The following is a 20210-nucleotide window of genomic DNA, read 5'->3' as shown; positions in this document are numbered from 1 at the left end:
TCATTGTATTCGTTGTTCTCATCCGTGTAGTCCTAAAGCTAACCACTTGGGGCGCCATGGTCTGATCTCCTCCTCTTGTTGTCCCAGAAATGTTTTGTAACAATTATCAGCGCTATTGCCACGCGCGTTGCCGAGCGAGCGCGTGGCCGAATGGCTACCGCGCTTGACTCTCGCGCGGAGGCCCCGGATTCGATTCCAGGGAGCGGACTCCTCTTTAATTTAGTCTCTCAACTGTGGATTCTCGTTACTTCGAAAACCTTGTCGTCTGATCGAGTTACGAATGTTCTACGCGCCGAACATTCTGAGCCGAATGTTCCAGAAACCCCCACGCGGGTACAAAATGTGCTCCGGGTAGCGGTCCTTATAGTCACTCTCGCCCCAGCGCTCGATCCTGCTGTTTCGCCAACATCGACGCCCGCGACGCTAGCGTTTCTCTATTTTGTTTTGGCTACGAGTTCGCCCAATTAAACGTTGAGTTTATTCAGTTATTCGCCGCCTCATCATTTGTCCTTCGTGACAATATCCTGCTAAATATAGTTGGACTGCATAAAATAGCCCTACGCAATTTTTTTTTTCCGTTTTGTGTTGTTGCATCTTAATAAACCATTCGGGTAAACCAGGTTCGCGCAACCGTATAATTGTCGTTGTGTCTGACGTCGATAAAAATTACACAATGCGGAATTATGCTCAAAAGTAATTGAAATACATTTCTAAGTATTTGTACTCTACTCAAGATACTTCACAGTAAAAGTAACTTGAGTAGTATTTTAATTACTTTATGGAGCAGGTATTTAGTAACTTAACTTAAATACTTTTATCCAGTATATTGTCCCACTGTACGAGATACAGGCCTCCAAATTTTTACATTTGTCGTTCGAGCAGGCATGTTTGACAATGTTTAGAAAAGTAAATATTATTTAAATAAATATTATTACTATATATTACAACCAACCAAACAAAAAAAAAGAGACCCATGGTCTCTTTTTTTCTAAAAAGTTTTAAAATTCTAATTTTATCGTTTTAGTTGTTCACTTTCACACGTGCCCCCTCTATCAGTGCGCGTTAATGCAACTGTCCACCTCTTCATGCCTTATGACTTTTCCTGTCCTCAATTTTTTTTTCTGGCCAAAACTGAGTGTGGGTTTGTTATACGAGACACTCGACAATGGCATATAAAAACATCAGTTAATCTAAAAATGTCGACTGGCCACTCTTTGGTCGATCTTATCCGAAATCACCCAGTCGTATTTCCAGCCATCCCCCGGGAACCCGAAGTTGACTCAAAACCAGGAAAGTTAACAAACGAAACTGCTGCAAAAACAAGCACACCTAATACAAATAAATTCACGAAGACCTCAATGAAGACAGAAAATGAGTACCGTGTAACTGCAGCCTCGGCGCTAGGAGCGCGCTTCAAGGGCTTCTTTTACTCATGTTGAAAAACTGTCTTTCAAGCACCGTAAAAATATATATACAAAATGCACACACACCAGGCCTATGAGCATGAATAGGTTGCGGTAGAATCTTAGAATCCAAAGTAGAATCACGGGCACGTGACGAGGAGCGGTTGACTGTAGACTTCTTCCGTAGTAAACGCTGAAATATGACAGATGATGGCTCTAATGGAGTGGTCGCTCGTATGGACGTGGGCGCATGTTCATTATTTGACGGTAGGTACGATTTTGTAGTGTAATGCTCTGGAGGCATTTTTAAACCTAAAGGCCCATAAAAGGCATATAATCAAAAGAGACTTTCCAAAAAAAAGATTTTTTTTTTTCATATAACTACTTGGCTAAAACACGCCCGTCACCAACCCCCCCCTCCCCCCCCCCCCCCCCCCCCACCCTCATTCCCCCAAGGAAAACAAAGCAATAATTATGGAAGGAGGCAGCGGACTGAAATGGTCGAAGGACTGTCATTCCTCCGTTTTTCTCTCGCTCCTTTTCGCAGCCAATCGAAGCGCGCTGAAAAGTGCCCCTCTCCGTGCTCCCTCTTGCCAGTTGGCTATTGGCTCTCATCCCCCCCCCCCCCCCCCCCTAATTTCCTTTTACAACGCCTACGCACACACACCTGCCAGTTGGGGACTCACAAAATGACTTCTATTTCGACCGTTCGTTTACCCCAAAATAGAAGTCATTTTCGAGCCGTCGCGCGCCAACAGACCAAGTATCTCCGAACTCAAAATGCATGTCAAGGGGTCAATATGCTTATAGCTTGATTTAAGTTCTTTTTTGGAGATGGTGCATCCGGTGACCTCCAATTTAGTTAGGTAGTCAATTTGTGAATATGTGTGTGTGTGTGTGTGAGGGGGGGGGGGGGCACATTATAATGATGGGCTTTTTACTTTCCACTTGGCCGTCAAAGGGACACTGACGGAGTATTTAAGCTCGCCAAGATTTTTATTTGTACGTGACATATGAGAGCCAAGCTACTCAGAAGTTTGCGGCTCGAAATTCCTTTTCTTTCTGCCCAAAAACCGCCGATCGAGAACCGGCCGGGTTAACCAAAGATAATCGAATACCCCATTCACACGACCGTAAAGGCACCTTTAGCTAAAAGACCTTTACTCTCATCGGCCAATCAATTAACGATCTTCCGCGCGCGGTGTGTGCTCGCGACCCAGGAGCACAGGCTGATTCGCCGATAGCAAAGGGACCTATGTTAAAGGTACCTTTATGTTGACCGTGCGAATGGGGTATAAGTCGTGGGTCGTCAAAGGCACACACAAAATACTAAAAATAGGCAGAAAATATGATATCCATTTTTTTGTGGTTTTTAAAATGCTGCAAAAACGTTGACTGAAAAAAAAAAAAGTTCCACAGTTATGGGACGTTTGGTAACTTTATCTTCATCTATATTTTTCCTTCCTCCCCAGTCTGGTTTCAGCTTCGAGCAGTTGCGTTTTTTTACTTTATTAAGATATATGTGACGCTCTAGCGATAATATTGATTGGGTAGTCTTCTGACAACATAATAAATCGCCTAGCAAAAAAAAAATTTTGTTTTAGGGAGTGTTAGTGTTTTTTTAAAGTGAATGGGTTAGTGTTTCTACCAACCACCGAGGGTTGCATGTTTGACTACTCCCCTTAGACTCATTTTCTATTGTCATATAATACGCTCTCTTGTTGACTATATTAGAACAGGATTATGTGTTCTGTGTGTGATATATTTAAAAATTTGTGTTAAACTAGATCGAAAAAAAAGATTCAAACTTCTTTTGGTAGTGTTGGTAACCTCCCTTTTTCACTTATTCATTATATGGTATATGGATGACTAAAATAAAACTTCGAAAATGTTGTAAATTTGAAATTCATTTAAAAAACGTTTCTATATTTTCTTTTTTATTTCCATTTAGGTACTTTATTGTGTGTCAGAAGCAAGAAACGAAAGCTGCAATATTTTATTTGTATCAGATCTATTAGCTGGAACGTTGTATGAGATGCTTCCGTAAGTGCACCTTGAAATATATACCCTGCTGACCTGGAGCCGGCTACGCCTGGCGCCACTGTCAGCCTGAAAACGTCGGAACTATACTACAGGGTGTGTTTTGGTCTGGACATTATCTGTTATCTAATATTCATTCTTAAACAGGGAGGCATAAAGTAATCTGGTATCAGTACAAATATTAGGTGTAATACACCATATCCAGGCCATAAAACTGGTCAGCAGGGCGGCATTAAGGCTCGTTTACACGTTTGCGACTGCTTACGCCCGAGCGTGTTACGACCTCTTGCGATCTCTTACGACGAGAGAACACACGAGTGCCTCCACCTGGTAGCAATGAAACACTTGAAATGTTTGTATGTTTGTATTTTTTTGCTTGAAAAGCTTATATTTAGGTACATTTAATCTCGCCAATACTGAAAAACCGTCGCTTTACATGCAGTTCCAGGGCCACCTCGTAGATGGCACCAGCGTGCCAGTGCGTTTTCTCTCGTAAGATAACGCAAAAGGTCGTAATGCACTCGGTCGTAACCGGTCGTAAGAGTGTAAACTAGCCTTTATGCCTTTTGCACGATCGCGATAAAAGACACGCAAGTTTTGCAAATTAATTTAGTTGTCACGTCTACTCTTTGTTGCAAGCAGCGCACACGCGGTGGTTACGCTTCCCTAACTTGGGGCGTCACACTCTTTCTGTGGCGGCGAGCTTCGATCTTGCGCTGCAGAGCCTTGCTGAGCCTTGCCTGGCGCAGTGCCTGCACTTTCTTCAGTGCCTTCATCTGTTCGTGATGCTGGTGACGCAGCTCAACCACTTTCCCTGGAAGTAAAATTAGTTCGGCATTTGAGCACATTGACATTATGGGCACCTTATAGCTACGGGCAGGATTCGAACGACAGGGAGCACTTGTTCCACTTTCAGCAAGGGCTTGCTACCTTCGACAATGCTTCGGCATCTCGGGAGCCTCGAGCGTGCACGCGCAGCCAAAGCACGACGAAAAGCAGCGAGCGCGTGCTGGAGGCCGGGCATCTTAGGGAGACGTCCCGGCGTCCTCATCTTGTGGGGGACAGTGGTTGTCATCATAGTTTTGTCAGTTACGCATGATGTATATGTGCTTGAGGTTTAGTCGCTGCGACCATTTGAAGGGCTCCCACCGTGGAACGAAACTTTTTGGATGTGACAATTCCTCAAACTAGGCAAGTACCGCGTTACCTTTCAGTCGCTCGGATAACAACTAATGGTAACCAATTATGCAACCTATTACTAAATGTTGAGAGAGACCACTACGCATTAATATTGTCATCGCAGTGTCATTACAACTTTAGCTAGAGGTTCAAACCACCAGATTTATTTGGTTTGTTAACCTTTACAGTGAAACTGTTAAGAGAAACAAGCTTGGATATGTCGGGCTGTCCTTGCTGACTTGGACTTGCGGTCGTGTTGTTACAACACCGACACTACGATGAGCCCGGGACAAACTCGACCGCACAACCGCGTATGGTTTTTTTATATACACATTTCTTGCGTTTATCACGCAGGCGAAAACTGCCCGGTCACTAGGTTGTGGACACATGCGCGGCAGTAGCTGTCTTCTGCAGAAGATAGCTGCTGCCGTACTGCGCATGCCCAACACGCGTTCAGCAGCCCATTATAGTCGTTTTCACCTTAAGAAAAAAAAAAGAAACTTTTGCTCAGAGTTCACACACCGTGCGAGACTGCAAGGTAGTTCTTACAACATTTAATTGTCGGAGGAAGAAGCGGCACCTTTAACGCTTGAAACGTGTATGTCTTGATACTCTTGATAATAACATGCATCTAATCTAAAATCCATCTACATATATTTTTATTATATAGACAAAGGAAAAAAATTAGTAATGCTCCGCGAGCAGTCGGTCTTTTTTTACTGCTGTTCTTAAGGTGAAAACGAGTATAGATAAAGATGGCAGCGTACTAAATGTTACTTCATCACGATATCGTCACTTTTTTTTTGTTATGGAAAAACCGTTACAGTAACGACTTTACATGTAACTTCTTAGACACATTCCTGAATAAAAGTCGTACGGCCGGGAACAAAGACAAACAACAATTACCCGTAATTTAAAAAAGAAAAAGAAAAAAAAAGTGACATGTGATTGTTAGCGCCACTTCGCGTAACGACTGAAGATAGAGACGCGAGTGGCGCAGAAAGTTGGTTTTGTTCGAGTGTTATTGACACTCGAATTTTGCACGAAAAATGTCGCTCCTCGAGCTGATGCTGTTTTCGCATGTGTTGTTTTGAGTTATCTGTGCTACCTTATTTTACTTGCAAGGCAGCCTCTTCCTTCTACACAGACGATTGACGCTATGCGGAAATACATGCAATCACATTGACACGCTTAATTAAAACAAAAACAAGCAAGATACATACGCGTGATTGCATCGAACGCAGAGAAAAATGGTAGTTCACTTCATGAATTAGGCAGGCAACAACTTGGCCGCGATGACAAGAAAGATAGCGCGTCTGCTTTCACAGCGGAAATTCGCAGTGAGGCAACCTGAGTTCTTGAAGGAACAACTTTACGCGAATCACGAGCTACAGACAACATACGAACCCACAATTCTGACCTGCTGTTGATTGCGAATTCAGCATCGTTTTGCGCGTATAAATTTACATTGCTTTTTTTTTTTTTTTTTTTTTTTGTCATGCACAGGCCAGACATGGTCGTGTCGAGGCGTATAGGTCCTCCTTTGCACGCACCGAATATTTTCTCGGTCGGTGGCATCGGAGCCAGGTCAGACGTGGGAACTGGAGTCGGACCTGCGGTTGAACTGGTGTCGGGAGTCATCGAGCTTTCCTGGATGGGAGACATTGTACACGGATTACGTTGTGTGTATAGGTTGGGCGATGTGCAAGACGGCATGATAACAATGAGTAACAAACTGGAGTGCCACTTCACTCAGCAACTCCACATTTTCGTGCGGCGCATAGCGTTGTGAGCGATTGAAAGCGTCGCAGTGGTCGACCTGCAGCAAAGGATTTCTCATCGATGGAAATAGGAGTAATGTAAGAACTACAATTTTGACGGTGTTCGCAGTATTGGTTTCAGAGCGTAATGATTTCAGGCTTCCAGCATGCTAATTACAAACACCATTGGCCTTGTTGTTTGCAGGGTAATGACGTCAGGAGAGGAACCATAGGGGGGCACCACTCAAGCATTCCGGTTTAATGTTTAATGTGGCGTAGAAATAAGAGTATAATTTTTATGGCGCACTGGGTTGACAAACAGTCGTCATGTATTGTTTGTCCCACTTCGATCCAAAACATTTTTTTATTACTTTTGTGGAAACAAACAGGTATGTGAGTGGAGCTTCATAAACTAGTTATGTTCGATTGTTTTTAAATAGCACGTGACTGCTCGACAAGGATCGACGATTTACCGGAAACCATGTCGTACCTCTTAGTGCAACTATTCTGCGAAAACCATTACAATTTTTATACGTTTGTCCTTATCCGATAACAGAATGCTGCGCAAACCTACATGTTGTAACGGTGGTACTGTGCATTATAATAGGGCGTCGATGTTAGAAATGGCTGGCGTTACCCTGCTCAGACTTCTTTCTGGCCGGAACAGCTGTACTGGCTGTCCGTCCTTGAAGGTGTCGTCCGCGTCGTTTTCCATTCCGCTGTCTCCTGCAGAGCGCCGAAAAGTATAGGCGTGATGTTCTCGTCCGGTTCAGTGTAAGGCTGAACCGCATCTAAGCGATCGCCGAGACAAGCGACGGCGACAGCGACGCCCGTCGCCCAACGATGACCTAACCACAGCTGTTTTTGTCACCCTCGGGCAACGTTACTAGAACCACTCAGTTGGGAAACTGCCGTAGAGACTGCTCTGAAAAAGTGGCCCCAATCTGTCCACCAAAACCGAGCTAATGGCGAACACAACGCCGCCATTTCTCCCGCAGATTCCACTCGAGGAACTGCACATTACTTCTTTTTTGGCTTTCATCGGCCATTTTAGCGCCGAAACAGACACAGCGGAAGAGGTTACAGGGGTGCCAAACCCCTCTCCCCAGCGGACGCGCCGCGAATAAGCACCGAAGTTAAAATGCACCTAGGTCGGGACGCGCTACCTGGAAGGACCGCTGAGGCATGGTTGTATAAAAACAATATTAATTGTTCCGCAAAACCTTCCAAACTAAAAATTATAAAAACATCACGCGCCCTTTATTTTGTACTTAACTCAAAAAAAATTTAATAAAAAAGGAGTCTTTTTCTGTTTGTTTTTACGCAAAAACATGCTTTCTAAAAGCTCAAGGTGACCACAGTACAAACAAATAATAAAGAGTGGCGCTGTTGTCGTATTTAGCTCGGTCTCGGTGGACGCCAGCGGCCCAGGTTTCGACGGCGAGTTTCCCAACTGAGTGTTCTAGTAACGTTGCCCTCGGGTGACCAAAACAGCTGTGATTTTTGGTCATCGTTGGAAGCGTGTCCCTCAGCACTTTTGGCTTCACTTATGGTGGCGTCATGTCGCCTCCAGAAGCTTCCTCTCCATGATTGAAGCCAACACCGAACGTATAGTCGTTTGCAGCTGGAGAGACGCAGGGGGAGTCGAGTCCCAACTTTCGAGGATCTTGTTATCGCGTCACAGTCAACGAGATTATGCACTCGTGGAATTAGTTGATGTCGAAAAACGAAGGCAAGAAGCGGGGACATAATAAGCCGCTATTTGCACGGCCTGTAGATCCTCGCTTGGTTCTTGGACGCTCGCAACCTCGAAGACACCATAGGGATTCGCATGATTTCCATGTAAACCAATACAAAAATCTTTTTTTTTTGTGTGTGTGTGTGTGATGAAAACTTTGTGGGCGCCAAGCACGTTACTGCTCACCACTTAATCTTAAATAAAATAGAGATATTGTGTTTTTTTTTGGTTCGATCCATGGTTTATTGAGTTTCTATTTATAAAGTGCTAACTTGGTTTTATTTGTTAAAAGGGAAGAGATCAAGGATAGGTATGTTCCCTTACCAAAGGCAGGGACCAGCGAAAGAGAGCGGCAAGTTGAAAAGTAGGATGCCGTTTGGACAGTCCCGGGCACCCGTTAGACAATTACGCGGCGGCTGTCGCCATTTTCTCGGAATAATCATCCGTAGTCGTGTTCTTCACATGAAAACGGATCGCGCGCAGGCAAACGATTTGCGTATGTTCTTTATAGTATAACTTTAGGGCATGAGAATCAAGCTGGCACCGAAAGAAGGCAAGGTGAAAATCTAACAAGGCATGTTTTTAAGCTTTGTGCTTCCTTCGAGTGAGGTGGAAAATTTCAATCCAAAAAGCTGCCTGTGCGTCTAGTTTTCCCCCAGTGCACTTAGAAAGCCAGTCAGTGTATTATATTAAAGGAGCGCGCGGCCAACTTGCATCGAACGATGAAGTCTGCGCGTCTCCCTTTGTAGTCTGCTGCGATTGGCTCACCCAAATGTTTTGAGGGAAAGTAGACGTTCCGTTTTGGGGCGTATGTTCAATGGCAACGTACACAAATCCTGATCACACGTAGCACCGCTCCGTGTTATAAAAACGTTCTATTTTAAGTCAAACGTTTTTTTTTTTTAATGAAGTGAGATTTTGACGAGTGCTGTTTTGAACATGCATTTATCAGTCTCGGCGGACATTAGATGAGGGAATAATCGTCACAGTAAGTAGGCTAGTTAACTAAAATTCGTTCATTAACTTTTTAATTAATTGCTTTGAGTGTCATGTTGCAACTGCATGTAGTATTGACGGCTATTCCTTTTAGAGGCCAAACCAATTAAAATAATTTGCAAAAATGTAATGTTCTTTTATACATTGCTAAATTTTCGTGCTTTTTAACCCGATTTGAAAATTGCGCGCAAAAAGCGCACCCCGCAAGTCCTGCCCACAATGACGCTTAGAAGAGTGACGTAGTCGTTTCAGTCCTGTCGTCACTATATGGGTAGCCTGTGTCCTTGGTGGGTACGCAGGCGATACAAGCGACGACGGGTCTGAAACGACTGCGTCATTCTTCTAAGCGTCATCGTGGGCAGGGCTTGCGGCGCGCTTTGTGCGCGCAATTTTTACATCGGCCTAAAATACCCGAAAATTGATCAATCAATATCTCCAAAAAAACATTGCATTTTTTCCAGCTATTTCGATTCGCGTGGCCTCTAATTAAGTTTCCGTCAACACTGAAATTGCAACATGACCCCTAAAATTATCCATTTAAAAGTTATTGAACGTATTTTGTTCATTAGTAAATTTACGTACCATGACAAGTGTCCCCTCATCTAATGTCCGCCGAACCTGATAAATACATTGGGAAAAAGACACTCGTCTAACTTTCATCCCCCCCCCCTTTTTTTTTTTGTAAAACAACAAATCTCTTCGAATTAAAATCGAAAACCTTGTACACACCGAATCACTTCGTCACCCGCCAATAACACTAAAAAGAAACAACAGGGAACGCCAATATAGGCACAAAAGGTTTTACACTGGCAACATAATCCTTTAAAGTCCGTGTTTTTTTTTCCTTAATGTGGAACACAAATTTTGATCCTAAAAACATTGTGGCTGTCTTTATGAAGAATATTTATTTATCGAGGATGCACTGATCTATGCGCTCAAAGTTAATTGATGTCTACATGCATCGAGCCTAGGATATTTTCCTCGAACTATACTTTTTGACATAGCACTACACTCTAAAAAAAAAAAAAAAAAAAAAAAAAAAAAAAAAAAAAAAAGCCCAGGCGTTTGTTTTTCCGCACAACGCTCGTAGAGCCAATCACCGCAAATTACGGAGGCAGCTCAGCGAATGGCAATGCCGAAACATATGTTTAGACCAAAAAAACGCAGTCTGAGTTGTGACGTTTTGCATTGCTTAATATCACAACTCAGACTGCGTTTTTTGGTTTAAACATATGTTTCGGCATTGTCATTTGCTGAGCTGCCTCCGTAAGTTGCGGTGATTGGCTTTCCGAATGTTGTGCGTGAAAGTAGACGCACAAACTTTTTTAGAGTGTATGCAGTAGACGCACAAACTTTTCTTAGAGTATATGCAAAGTGGCTCCCCGGCCTCGCACCCTGGGGTCACTCTTTTCATTTTATTCGGAACTATGAGTTTTCTATGTAGTTCGTTAATAAATTAGTGCATTAGTGATTTCTCGGTGGTCGCCACGAAGCGCGAGGTTGAGGGACGTAGATTCGCCTTTCGGGAACGACGTCGAAAGAGAAACCCGAGACAGAAGCCCCCTAAACAAAAAATTCACGTCCCGTCGACAGGTGTCATTATGAAACAAAACATAGCTCAACAGGTAAAAATACAATCGGCAGCACAGTTGGGAGAGGTAGGGATTAAATCGAAACCCACTGAAAGGGTTCAGAATCGCCTCAGTCAACGAGAGCCGCCAAGAACACCGAAGAACGAAGCAGGAACCGTGAACATAATGAGCCAGGCCATGTGTTCCCCAAACCTCAAAATTTGTTCCGTCTGTCCGCGCATTTTCCGCTAAACATAGCGGGCAAACTAAATTGGTGTTTAGGTCACGTGACGTCAATTGATGCTACCTGAACTGACGTCATGTGATCTTATACTCCAATTAAGTTCACCCGCCAAAGTCGGTGTCATGATTTTAAGGCATGACATAAAAGGAAGTTGAAGGGGCAAGAAGAAAGAAGATGACGCCACGTGAGACAACGGTTTTAGGAGGGGAAGAAAAAGAAGAGGACGGCGTGAGAGTTATAATCGAAGACTGAGTCCGGGAGGAAGCGGCGGATGGGATCCATGGCTACGCTCCAGGACGCGCCCGACCCTTGCTGTGCACAAGCTGTCGCCGGCCAGAGTTCCATACTCTAGAGCACTGCACGGGCCCGGGCCAGCCCGAAAGCCCGAGCCCGGCCCGGCCCGCGGGCCGGGCTCGGGCCGGGTAGCACGTATTTTCTCGGGCCCGGGCCGGGCTCGGGCTTGAACAAAAAAGCTCTCGGGCCGCGCCGGCCCGGGCCGGCCCGGGCCGTGCCTGGGCAATCTTGTGCCGTAAGTCATAAATTGTTGTTGATAGCAAGTTTCCTTATTAATCTTTTAGGTTCATTGAATACAAAAAAAAGCGAAGTGCAAATTCAATACAGCGTCGTTAAAAATAATAACTAAAAGACGTCTTTGAAGCTAGAAAGCCTTCAAGTTTTTTCCGTGTGAGCGAGGGTTCAGTGTTATAAATTGTAAACAAAGTAAAGTCAGTCATATGCTTGTCAACCTGTCTGATTCATCGCTCTCAAAAATATCTAGTTCCCTATAAGGAAGATTTAAAAAAACCTACGCAAGCGCTTTGGGTACCGTAAAAATAGCGTTGCGATATAAAACCTATGGCGATGCTAAGTTTAGCTTGCCCAAAGCGCTTGAGTACGTTATTCTAAGACTCCCTTATTGCACAGAGCGCGACACCACAGTATTAGCGCGAACAAGCGATCGTCGTGTTTTTATGTTTATCTCATAGAACCAAAATACTGTTTTCAAAACTATTAGTGTCTTTAGAAGTGCTCATCTGGGCCACAGACCTAGGCGGTATACTTTGGTGCCTACTAACACCATTTCGAAGTAAAATTCGAAAAAAGAGCCAACGTCGTGTTCGCGGTATCAGTGTCGCGCAGTGTACATAATCCGTTCCGCGCTTGCACGTTTTGGGAACCATCTTGAAAAAAAAAACGTTTTAAGGGGTTAAGTAGGAATATATTAAACTTAAGCTTGCCTGAAAGGGTTGTATATTTTAAGAACGCGTTGACATGTAAAGCTACTTCAGAACGTATTCTTAAACAGAAAAGGTGCGCAGACCAGGCTTAGAACGATGGAGACTTTTTGCGAGAGGTTGCGATGGGCAGGGCCTTATAAAAGTGGGTTGAAACCGGACGCGTTCAAACGCAAAGGGTGTTTCGGAAACTGGTTCAAGTAAGAAGCGCGTTTAGGGAATAGGTTGAAGCAGGACAAATTCAAACGAGAAGGGCGTTTAGGGAACTGGTCGAAACGGGACGGGTTCATATGGGAAGGGCGTTTAAAGAATGGGTCGAAACAGGACGGGTTCAAATGGGGAGCTGGTTTCGGGAACGGGTCGAAACGGGACGGGTTCAAACGGGAATGGGTTGTTTCGGGCTACAGCCATCGGGCCGGGTCGGGCGGGGCCTAGAAATTGAAAATTCTGTCGGGCTCGGGCCGGGCCCGGGCCGTCTCTCTTCCGGGCCGGGTTGGGCCGGGCCTAGAAATTAAAAATTCTGTCGGGCTCGGGCAGGGCCCGGGCCGTGTCTCTACCGGGCCGGGTCGGGCCGGGCCTAGAAATTCCGGCCCGTGCAGTGCTCTACCATACTCCCCTTCAGACGCCTAGGAGACAGGGGCCTTCGCTGCCTTGGGCAAGTCGCTTCGGTTCGTCGACGCAGCGAACTCGAACTGCAAGGCTTGCTCCGAACAGCTTCATTTCTTGGAACTGTTGATGTGTTTAAGCATGTGTGTATCGTTTCTCCTTTTAGTGTGTACATACTCATTTGCCTTCCGTTATATCTTCGTCTTTCTTTTGTAAATATAATGGGTTGTAAATTATTCGTTTTCGGCTTTGCCTCTATCACATTCGTGACGTCCCCGGCCGAACCGTGACAGTCGGCGAGGAAATCGGTGTCATGTGACCTGTACATTAATTCACTTTCCCAGCTAAATTTCGCGGGAAAATTGACGCAACGTGACCTTTACACCAATTAACTTGCCCCGTTAAATTTAGCGGGAAATTTATGGCACGTGACTCGACGTCACGTGCTCTCACACCAATTAACTTACCCCGCTAAACTTGGCGGGGAAATCCATGTTATGCCACTTAAATACCTTCAGGTTCGCCGCTAAATTTAGTTGGGAAAATGACGTCAGGTGACCTGGCGACACGTGACACATCCAATACTATTTCCCGACTAAATATAGCAGGGAAATCGACGTCACCTGATATATACTTCAATTTTGTTTCCCGGCTAAACTTAGCGGGGCAATTGACGCCACGTGACCGATGCACGCAGTTTCCTCGCTCAATGTACCGGGTAAATGGATAAAAATAAAGGTTCCTCCCTCCCCGAAACGACAGTTTAATGTCCTCTAAACAATTCTAATCGATCGCACCTCAAATACTTCGTTGCATGCATCACGGGACTTGATCTATAAAGGTCGCTGCGAATATTTTTTAAGCTGGCGGTGACTCTAGGATGTCGCGATTTCCGGAACTCCATTATTCCACCGTACGCGAGTTCTCTGCTGAATTATGCACCAGGTGAAGTAAGCACTTGCGAAGAAAGCACCGAAGGAAGCACTTCATTCGACTTGATAACTCGAAAAATCGATATCAATCTCAGCATGCGTACGAACAATAGAAATGCACGAATAAAATTCGAATATATTTATATAAGTCTCTTAATTATAGCATATTCCGTGCTCTTACCGTTTACGAGGGTTACGTCCTTGCCCGTGTTGTTCTTCATCCTCTGTTGTATCAGGCGTACCCTCTCCTTCCGAAGTTGGGCGAATTTTTCGTGGCATCGTTCTTCCAGAATGTCGAGGTCGTGGTTGATGACGTTGTTGATCACCTAAGTCAACGCAAAAGCATCGAGCAACGAGAGTGCGTCGCAAATACCACGATATTGCGTAATCCTTACATGAGCTCGTTAAATAATGTACTGCAGCAATACAACGTGTTGGCAGAGGTATACTTATCAACTAGATGCGGATAAGTTGAGCAATACCAGGGTTCAGGAGATGTATGTTCTTTCATCATCATCATGGTTTCTATACATATGCCGATGAACATTACGCATATAAAATTCCTGCAAGTCATCGTGTTTACGAATGTCTCTTTTTTTATACAAGTTTATTAGAAAAGCATTGCAGGGTGTTTCACCAACGATTGAGAATAATAATAATAATAAAAATGGGGCATTGAATTGAAAAAAAAAAAAAATATATTCCTTTGGGATAACGTTATCGATTTGCTGCCCGGAGTAAAATTATTCAGTCGTCGAAACTCAAACAGCTGTAACAGCTAAACCGCTAGGAAACCAAAACTAAAGTCGAAAAGGGCGGTGCATGTCCCACGCGTAAGCGACGTGTGGCGAATCATCGCGAACCGATCTGGCAGCGGCCCGTTATCTAAGGTCAAGTGGTCGTGGAAAGGCGCGCCACGCTCCGATGCCTCCTCGGGCACTAAGCGTTTGGCGCTTGTTTCTCTTTAGTTTTGGAATGGTGGAGGCCAATTTCGCCATCAAATGGCGCGAAGAAGAATTTAGTTGACACGACTTCTAAGTACTTCTGCGGCACATTTGTCTGGCAACAAATCTCTGATTGGAATGTGCCGGATAAAGCAAACACACAAAAAATATTAGGGAAGCTTAGGTAATTAGGTTCTTAATTATCACTTTTCATTCCTACACTGACGTCTGCCCGAAGGAACCATTTGTTAATTTCCAATGTACTTTTTTAAAGTTATTCGCAGTATTTAATGAAAACGCCTTAGATATATAATAATCAACTTCTTAGAGTTGATTAACGAAAGCTGGCCGTAAACCTGTTCGACCATTCACCCCCTTTTTTTTTTATTGCATGAAACTACATGAACCTTTACAAGTACGTAGAGTATGAATCGGAATCCGAATGTCAAGTTTAATCAACCATAGTTTGCGTGTCGTTATGTTTACGATAGTCACTGGCAGAATGAAAACGGCAGGGCGTGTCTTTTGAACGCTTATGCCTCTATTACGCGCCCCATGCCTTCCACCGTGCTTTGGCTGCGCGCGCGCTCCAGGTGCACGAGACGTTCAAGCGTTGTCGATGGTTAGAAGCTCGCACTGTAGAGGCGCGAGCTCCTTACCTTCTCACCTCGTCAGTGACTACACTGTGGAAAGATCCATACACCCCCGTGGACATTCCACTATGTAATGCCTAAAGCCACACACCAAGTTACTCTTCAGAGCAACGACGCCTTCAGCCCATAAAGTTATTAAAATGTACGCTAGAGGTTCAAATGGCGCTAGTGTCTATCCGACTTTTGGGAGGCAAATTGAAGCAGTCAGCAACCAGTCTAGTTTTGCAGTGCTCTTGTGAATTCCTATGGGAAAACGCGCGTGCATTTTGTCTTTTCGGCGGAAAATAACATAAATAACCTTCGTTATTTGGGGTCGTGCCGAAGAGTATGCACCTTTGTTAACACTGTGAAAATGTAACTGCTTTAGCTACAGCATTTTTCTTTACCAATGAACGATGTTAAACTTCGCTATATTTTAGGCACAAACCTCTGTTCCATGGCAGGTATGTAAAAACGAGCGGCGATTTTAAGCAAAATAACAATCGAAAGGAATGTAGAGTGCGATCAAGGTTCGCCAGCATTTCGGTGGTGCTTATACATTTTTAATATGCCCGTCCTGTCACTATATGAAAATGACTCAGTCGTACATCTTTACGAGCGGTTAAGAACATTCGAAACGTAAAGAATAAAGTACGGGGGCTATGAAAGGTGTGCCTTTTTATTATTTCCTATGTCGGGACGCGTTTATCGGGCGCCTGTTCTCTGGCTTTTCCCTACTTTGAAAAATTTCGACCGTGCGGGTGTTTTGAACGTAGAACAAGCATTCTCACGCATATTCATGAGCAGAAAGAATAAGGTGGTGCTTATTTATTGCAAATTGGACTATATTACGTGGTTTTCAATTCAATTGGATCGTCTGCGTGCAGAAAAAGTTAGTTATCCAGTGTTACTGCATAGTTCTTGCCGTCTCCCTTGGTTTTCCAGATGCCCTTCGTTCGTTTGGCACGTATAGCCCCCATGCTGGAAATCGCCGACGCCGTGTTCGCGTTAACAGCGTCCGCAGTGCACAGAAATACACGTTCGAAGCCGTTTTAGCACCGTTTTTATACCATAAAGTTAAAATAAAAACACAGTAACTGGCCAATTATTTCGTCTGCTTGACTGAGAAATGTTCCAATGTACTTAGTACGTACGAAATATTCGGTATATTTGCTCCTATAATCAAGCGCGGGGAGAAAATGCTCTCGCTTTTCCCCAAAGAAATGCATTACCGGAAGTCAATTTCCGACGGGTTGCTTTCTGCTTCAATTTGCCGCAGCACACTAGAGTCAGGTGGACCTCTAGCGTGTACGCTAGAGGTTCACCTGACTCTAGTGTGCTGCGGCAAATAATAACTCTATGCTTCAACCATCTTGGTGCTGCTTAAAAATCACATTGTTGCCAGTTACCTGAATCTCTATCTGAAAAATCGCAGGAAACCGTTTGCTGTCTTTCAGAAATGTTAAAAAATTCCGCCTTAGAGCGAAACAATAGGGACTTTTAGCAGACCGTTACCATGTTCTGCGTACGTACACTGCCGGAGCCTTTTGAAGCATGTTTTAGGTGCGCTCTCGGGTGATACAGTGACCGCGGGGTGCGTACTTAAAAAAAAAATGCTTCAAAGGCATCGATAGTGCGGTACGCTGAGCACGGTAACGGTTTGCTAAAGTTCCCAATATCACCTGAGCTTTCTTTCCCACACCGTACCTAAGGCTGAGGAAGCCGCGTTTTCTAATCGTAAATATCGCCAAATGCGCTCGCTTTGGACTAAGCACCAGCATTTCGGCGCCCACAAGAAAATCGGGGTCTGGAGTTCCGATACTCCAATCGTATAGGGTATTTTAGTCTCTCTTGTAACGACACTGCTATTTTCTGTTGACGCGCCCGATTCAGGAAGCCGCTGTTGGCTGCACACATCCAATGCGTAAAACGCGGCACAGTTAACTTGGTTATGGAGTCCTCAACTTTTTATTCCTATTTTTTTTTAACGAGGTAAAAACAAAAAAAGAAAGCCGTTGCTTACCAGCTCTATCCACTGCTTCAGTGCCCCCGCTCTTCTGTACGTTGTGTGGTAGCAGTTCAGCGCGTGTTCGTATCGGTCTGGCGTCTTCATGTCCGTGAAGATGTAGGTGACAGCCTGCGGGAGAAATCAAAGGGAGTGCGAAGCATCAGTGTCACTTATTACCATTTATTCAGTAATCTGTGCGTGTACAGATGCTTTGGCTTACGCATTGTTTCCGATGGACCATGTGGTAATTCTTTCGTGCTCACGGAATGTCGGGCATTCACAGTATACTTAACGAGAACAGAGAAATTACTGATAGCGTGAGCCACAGGCACCGAAAGTAGGATGGAAAGAGAGAAAAAATATATAAATTATGATTTAAATTATGATCTTAATCGGCAGATTTTCCTAAACGAGCCAGGAAGCACATATAATGACGCTCCCATCATGTGTACTCCCTAGCCGGTGGGTTTTATGTAAACAACTTTACCTTGTTATTTTTTTTTAAATCTGGCATCGGCATTGTTTTTAGTTGCCTGGGGCTGCGAGGCATTTTTTCGGCAGATTTAAGCAGATTTCGCCTGGTGTAGTGGTTCACTAACCAGGACAAAAAAGGGCTCTAGAATTTAACCAGATTTTCAAAATGCGGTAGCGAATTTTATCATCTGGCAGCATACCTCGTACTATTTGATAAGTTTGGAAGATGCAGTGGGTTTTTACTGGAGGTTAATTACATTTAGGGGTGGTTTAATTTGAATTCGACCAAACTTGTGGGAAGAAAAATGATGTCTACTCCATAATTAATATATATATATATATATATATATATATATATATATATATATATATATATATATATATATATATGGGTTGTGGTAAGATGACTGATGAGAACTTCGAACAACTGATGCTCAAGCTTGACAGGGTGTGACCCGTACGAAAATGTCAGATATGGCCCTGATATATTTTATATATGGCCAGATATGATAATATAAGCAGTCAAATGGGGCTGTATTTCGCCAGATATGGGAACTAATACGGCCGTATTTCGACATATAAGTGGGCAAATACTGCCAGATCTGGCCGTATAAGTGCGTAAATACAGGCATATATCACCATATACGCGGGCAAATATAGCCCCAGATAATGATATATGGGCCCGTTTCAGTTGTGCAAGCAACAAGTTATATGTACTCGCTAAGACACTAGTTGATTGATCTATATTGCATGAGTCTCATGTAATTGGTTAACTATTGTTAACATCCTTAAAGTGAAGTTATTCCATGTATTTGGACCAATTAATCAATTGCTCAATTTGAAGATTGAAAGACAAATGAAATTTGGTTGTATGTTTGATGTGTGACAATATGACGTAGTGCGATCGTAACGCGACTTAATCAAACAATGGATTTTAGTCGCAGCTCTTAGGCACCCTTCCGAATTAAGCGGTGTTGGCGTCGCCATCGGTGTAACCGCCCCGTTAAATTTAGCGAAAAATTGAATTGGTACGTTTGTCACGTGACGTCAATTTTGCCGCGAAATCTGGCAGTGAAACAAATTTTTTTTTTTCATATTTCCCCGCTAAATTGAGCAGGTAAACACGAACCGTTAGCTTACTCAAGATGCAAGACGCTACTTCGCCGTCCCGAATCCTTTTCCCTTCGAACGGAAGCCGTTGCGCCCGGGGTACAAAATGCAACTCTTTCAAAAAGCGATCGCGCAGCATCGCATCCGTTCGTTTGCGAGCGTCGGCGATTCATCGTGTGTTGAAAGTCGGAAGATGTGCTGTCCGTGGTGTCTTTTATGTGTAACTCGTTCGTAAAAAAATTTGAAACAGTGTACACATGATTTTAAATTTATTGGTAAACATATATATATGTATACATATTTATTTATTTGTCGACATCATGCACAAATAAATAGTCGCGTTTATTTTTTATTTAAAATTATAATGTGGGCTATACAGCGTAAAACTCGCATCGTTTTGAGTTCAAAAGCTGGACATCATAGAGCTCTATGTTCACTCGATATTGACAGCAGGGTAGATGCTACGCGTGTTTTAGGCCGATCGTGTCTCCGGTTAGGGTCACGTGACTACAGTCTAGAATCTGGTGACAAAGCAGGACATCGCGCCTGCCTGGCGCCGCCCAAGGCCACACTTAGCATTCACAGCACTGTCAACCCTCGTTACAAGTGACACATCCCCTCGTTGCGGCCCCGTAAAATAAGCCTTTTGTTCGTGAAACCCCGTTTTGGCCTCTCCCTTGATCCTTTTCTCTCTCTCCCTAAGCTGAAAGCGTTGTAAAAGTTGAGTGGTCACGTGATTTGAGGGATGACGCATTAGCCGTTCCCGATCTCGGAATGCGTTTAGCCGGACCTAGTTTGGCGTGTGAATTCTCCATCTGTGGCTGCTGCGTATGTCTGGTTCTGCAAGCGATTTCTTCAAAGAAGCCCAAGAATGTTTTGTGATCCGTTTAGTGTTCGGTTCTACAAACGACAGCTTGTACTACATCGTGTTGAATCTTCACGGGCACGTTCGCGTTTCTGTGTTCGAGTGGTGGTTTTGCCGTGGCCGTGTCGACATCTCCCTTGGATAACACCTTTCAAGTCGCGTCTCGTCAACGTAAGTGCGCTACAACCTACTTCGTGACAATAGATCGTTTTTCGTAATTGTATTCTTCCAGATTACCTCTAGATTTAGGCCGTGTCTATCTCCTGGCAGCCGGGAGAATCATGGTGCAGAATGTTTCGGCATTAGTGCGATTGCGCCACAAGCAGAAAGTTTCGACATGCCGCCGACAAAGTTTTGACGTGTCGCCGAAAAACAACAGAAACAGACTCTTAATTACGGGTTCCAAAATTTGACGAGCGGCTTTACGAGTCGCTTGTAGAAAGATTGTGACGATTTTGCGAAATACTGGTAAA

At 44.1% G+C, this 20210-nt stretch overlaps 1 protein-coding gene across 1 annotated transcript in view; it reads right to left on the bottom strand.

The window, feature by feature from the left end:
- Positions 1 to 4038: 4038 nt before the first annotated feature.
- LOC8031233 overlaps positions 4039 to 20210 on the bottom strand; it is a 43251-nt gene continuing 27079 nt past the window's right edge. Inside the window, exons 8-12 of the mRNA XM_042292506.1 lie at positions 17304 to 17417; positions 13886 to 14030; positions 7020 to 7108; positions 6176 to 6272; positions 4039 to 4257 (exon numbers count right to left, since the gene is read on the bottom strand). Of these exons, the coding sequence (XP_042148440.1) occupies positions 4100 to 4257; positions 6176 to 6272; positions 7020 to 7108; positions 13886 to 14030; positions 17304 to 17417 (603 nt within the window). The 3' untranslated portion in view covers positions 4039 to 4099. The remainder of the gene's footprint in view (positions 4258 to 6175; positions 6273 to 7019; positions 7109 to 13885; positions 14031 to 17303; positions 17418 to 20210) is intronic.

Source organism: Ixodes scapularis, unplaced genomic scaffold, assembly GCF_016920785.2.
Source record: "Ixodes scapularis isolate PalLabHiFi unplaced genomic scaffold, ASM1692078v2 PGA_scaffold0__279_contigs__length_252992795, whole genome shotgun sequence".
Classification (NCBI taxonomy): Eukaryota; Metazoa; Arthropoda; class Arachnida; order Ixodida; family Ixodidae; genus Ixodes; species Ixodes scapularis.
The sequence above is the reverse complement of the archived record's forward strand: the minus strand, read 5'-3'. Positions and strand labels throughout refer to the sequence as shown.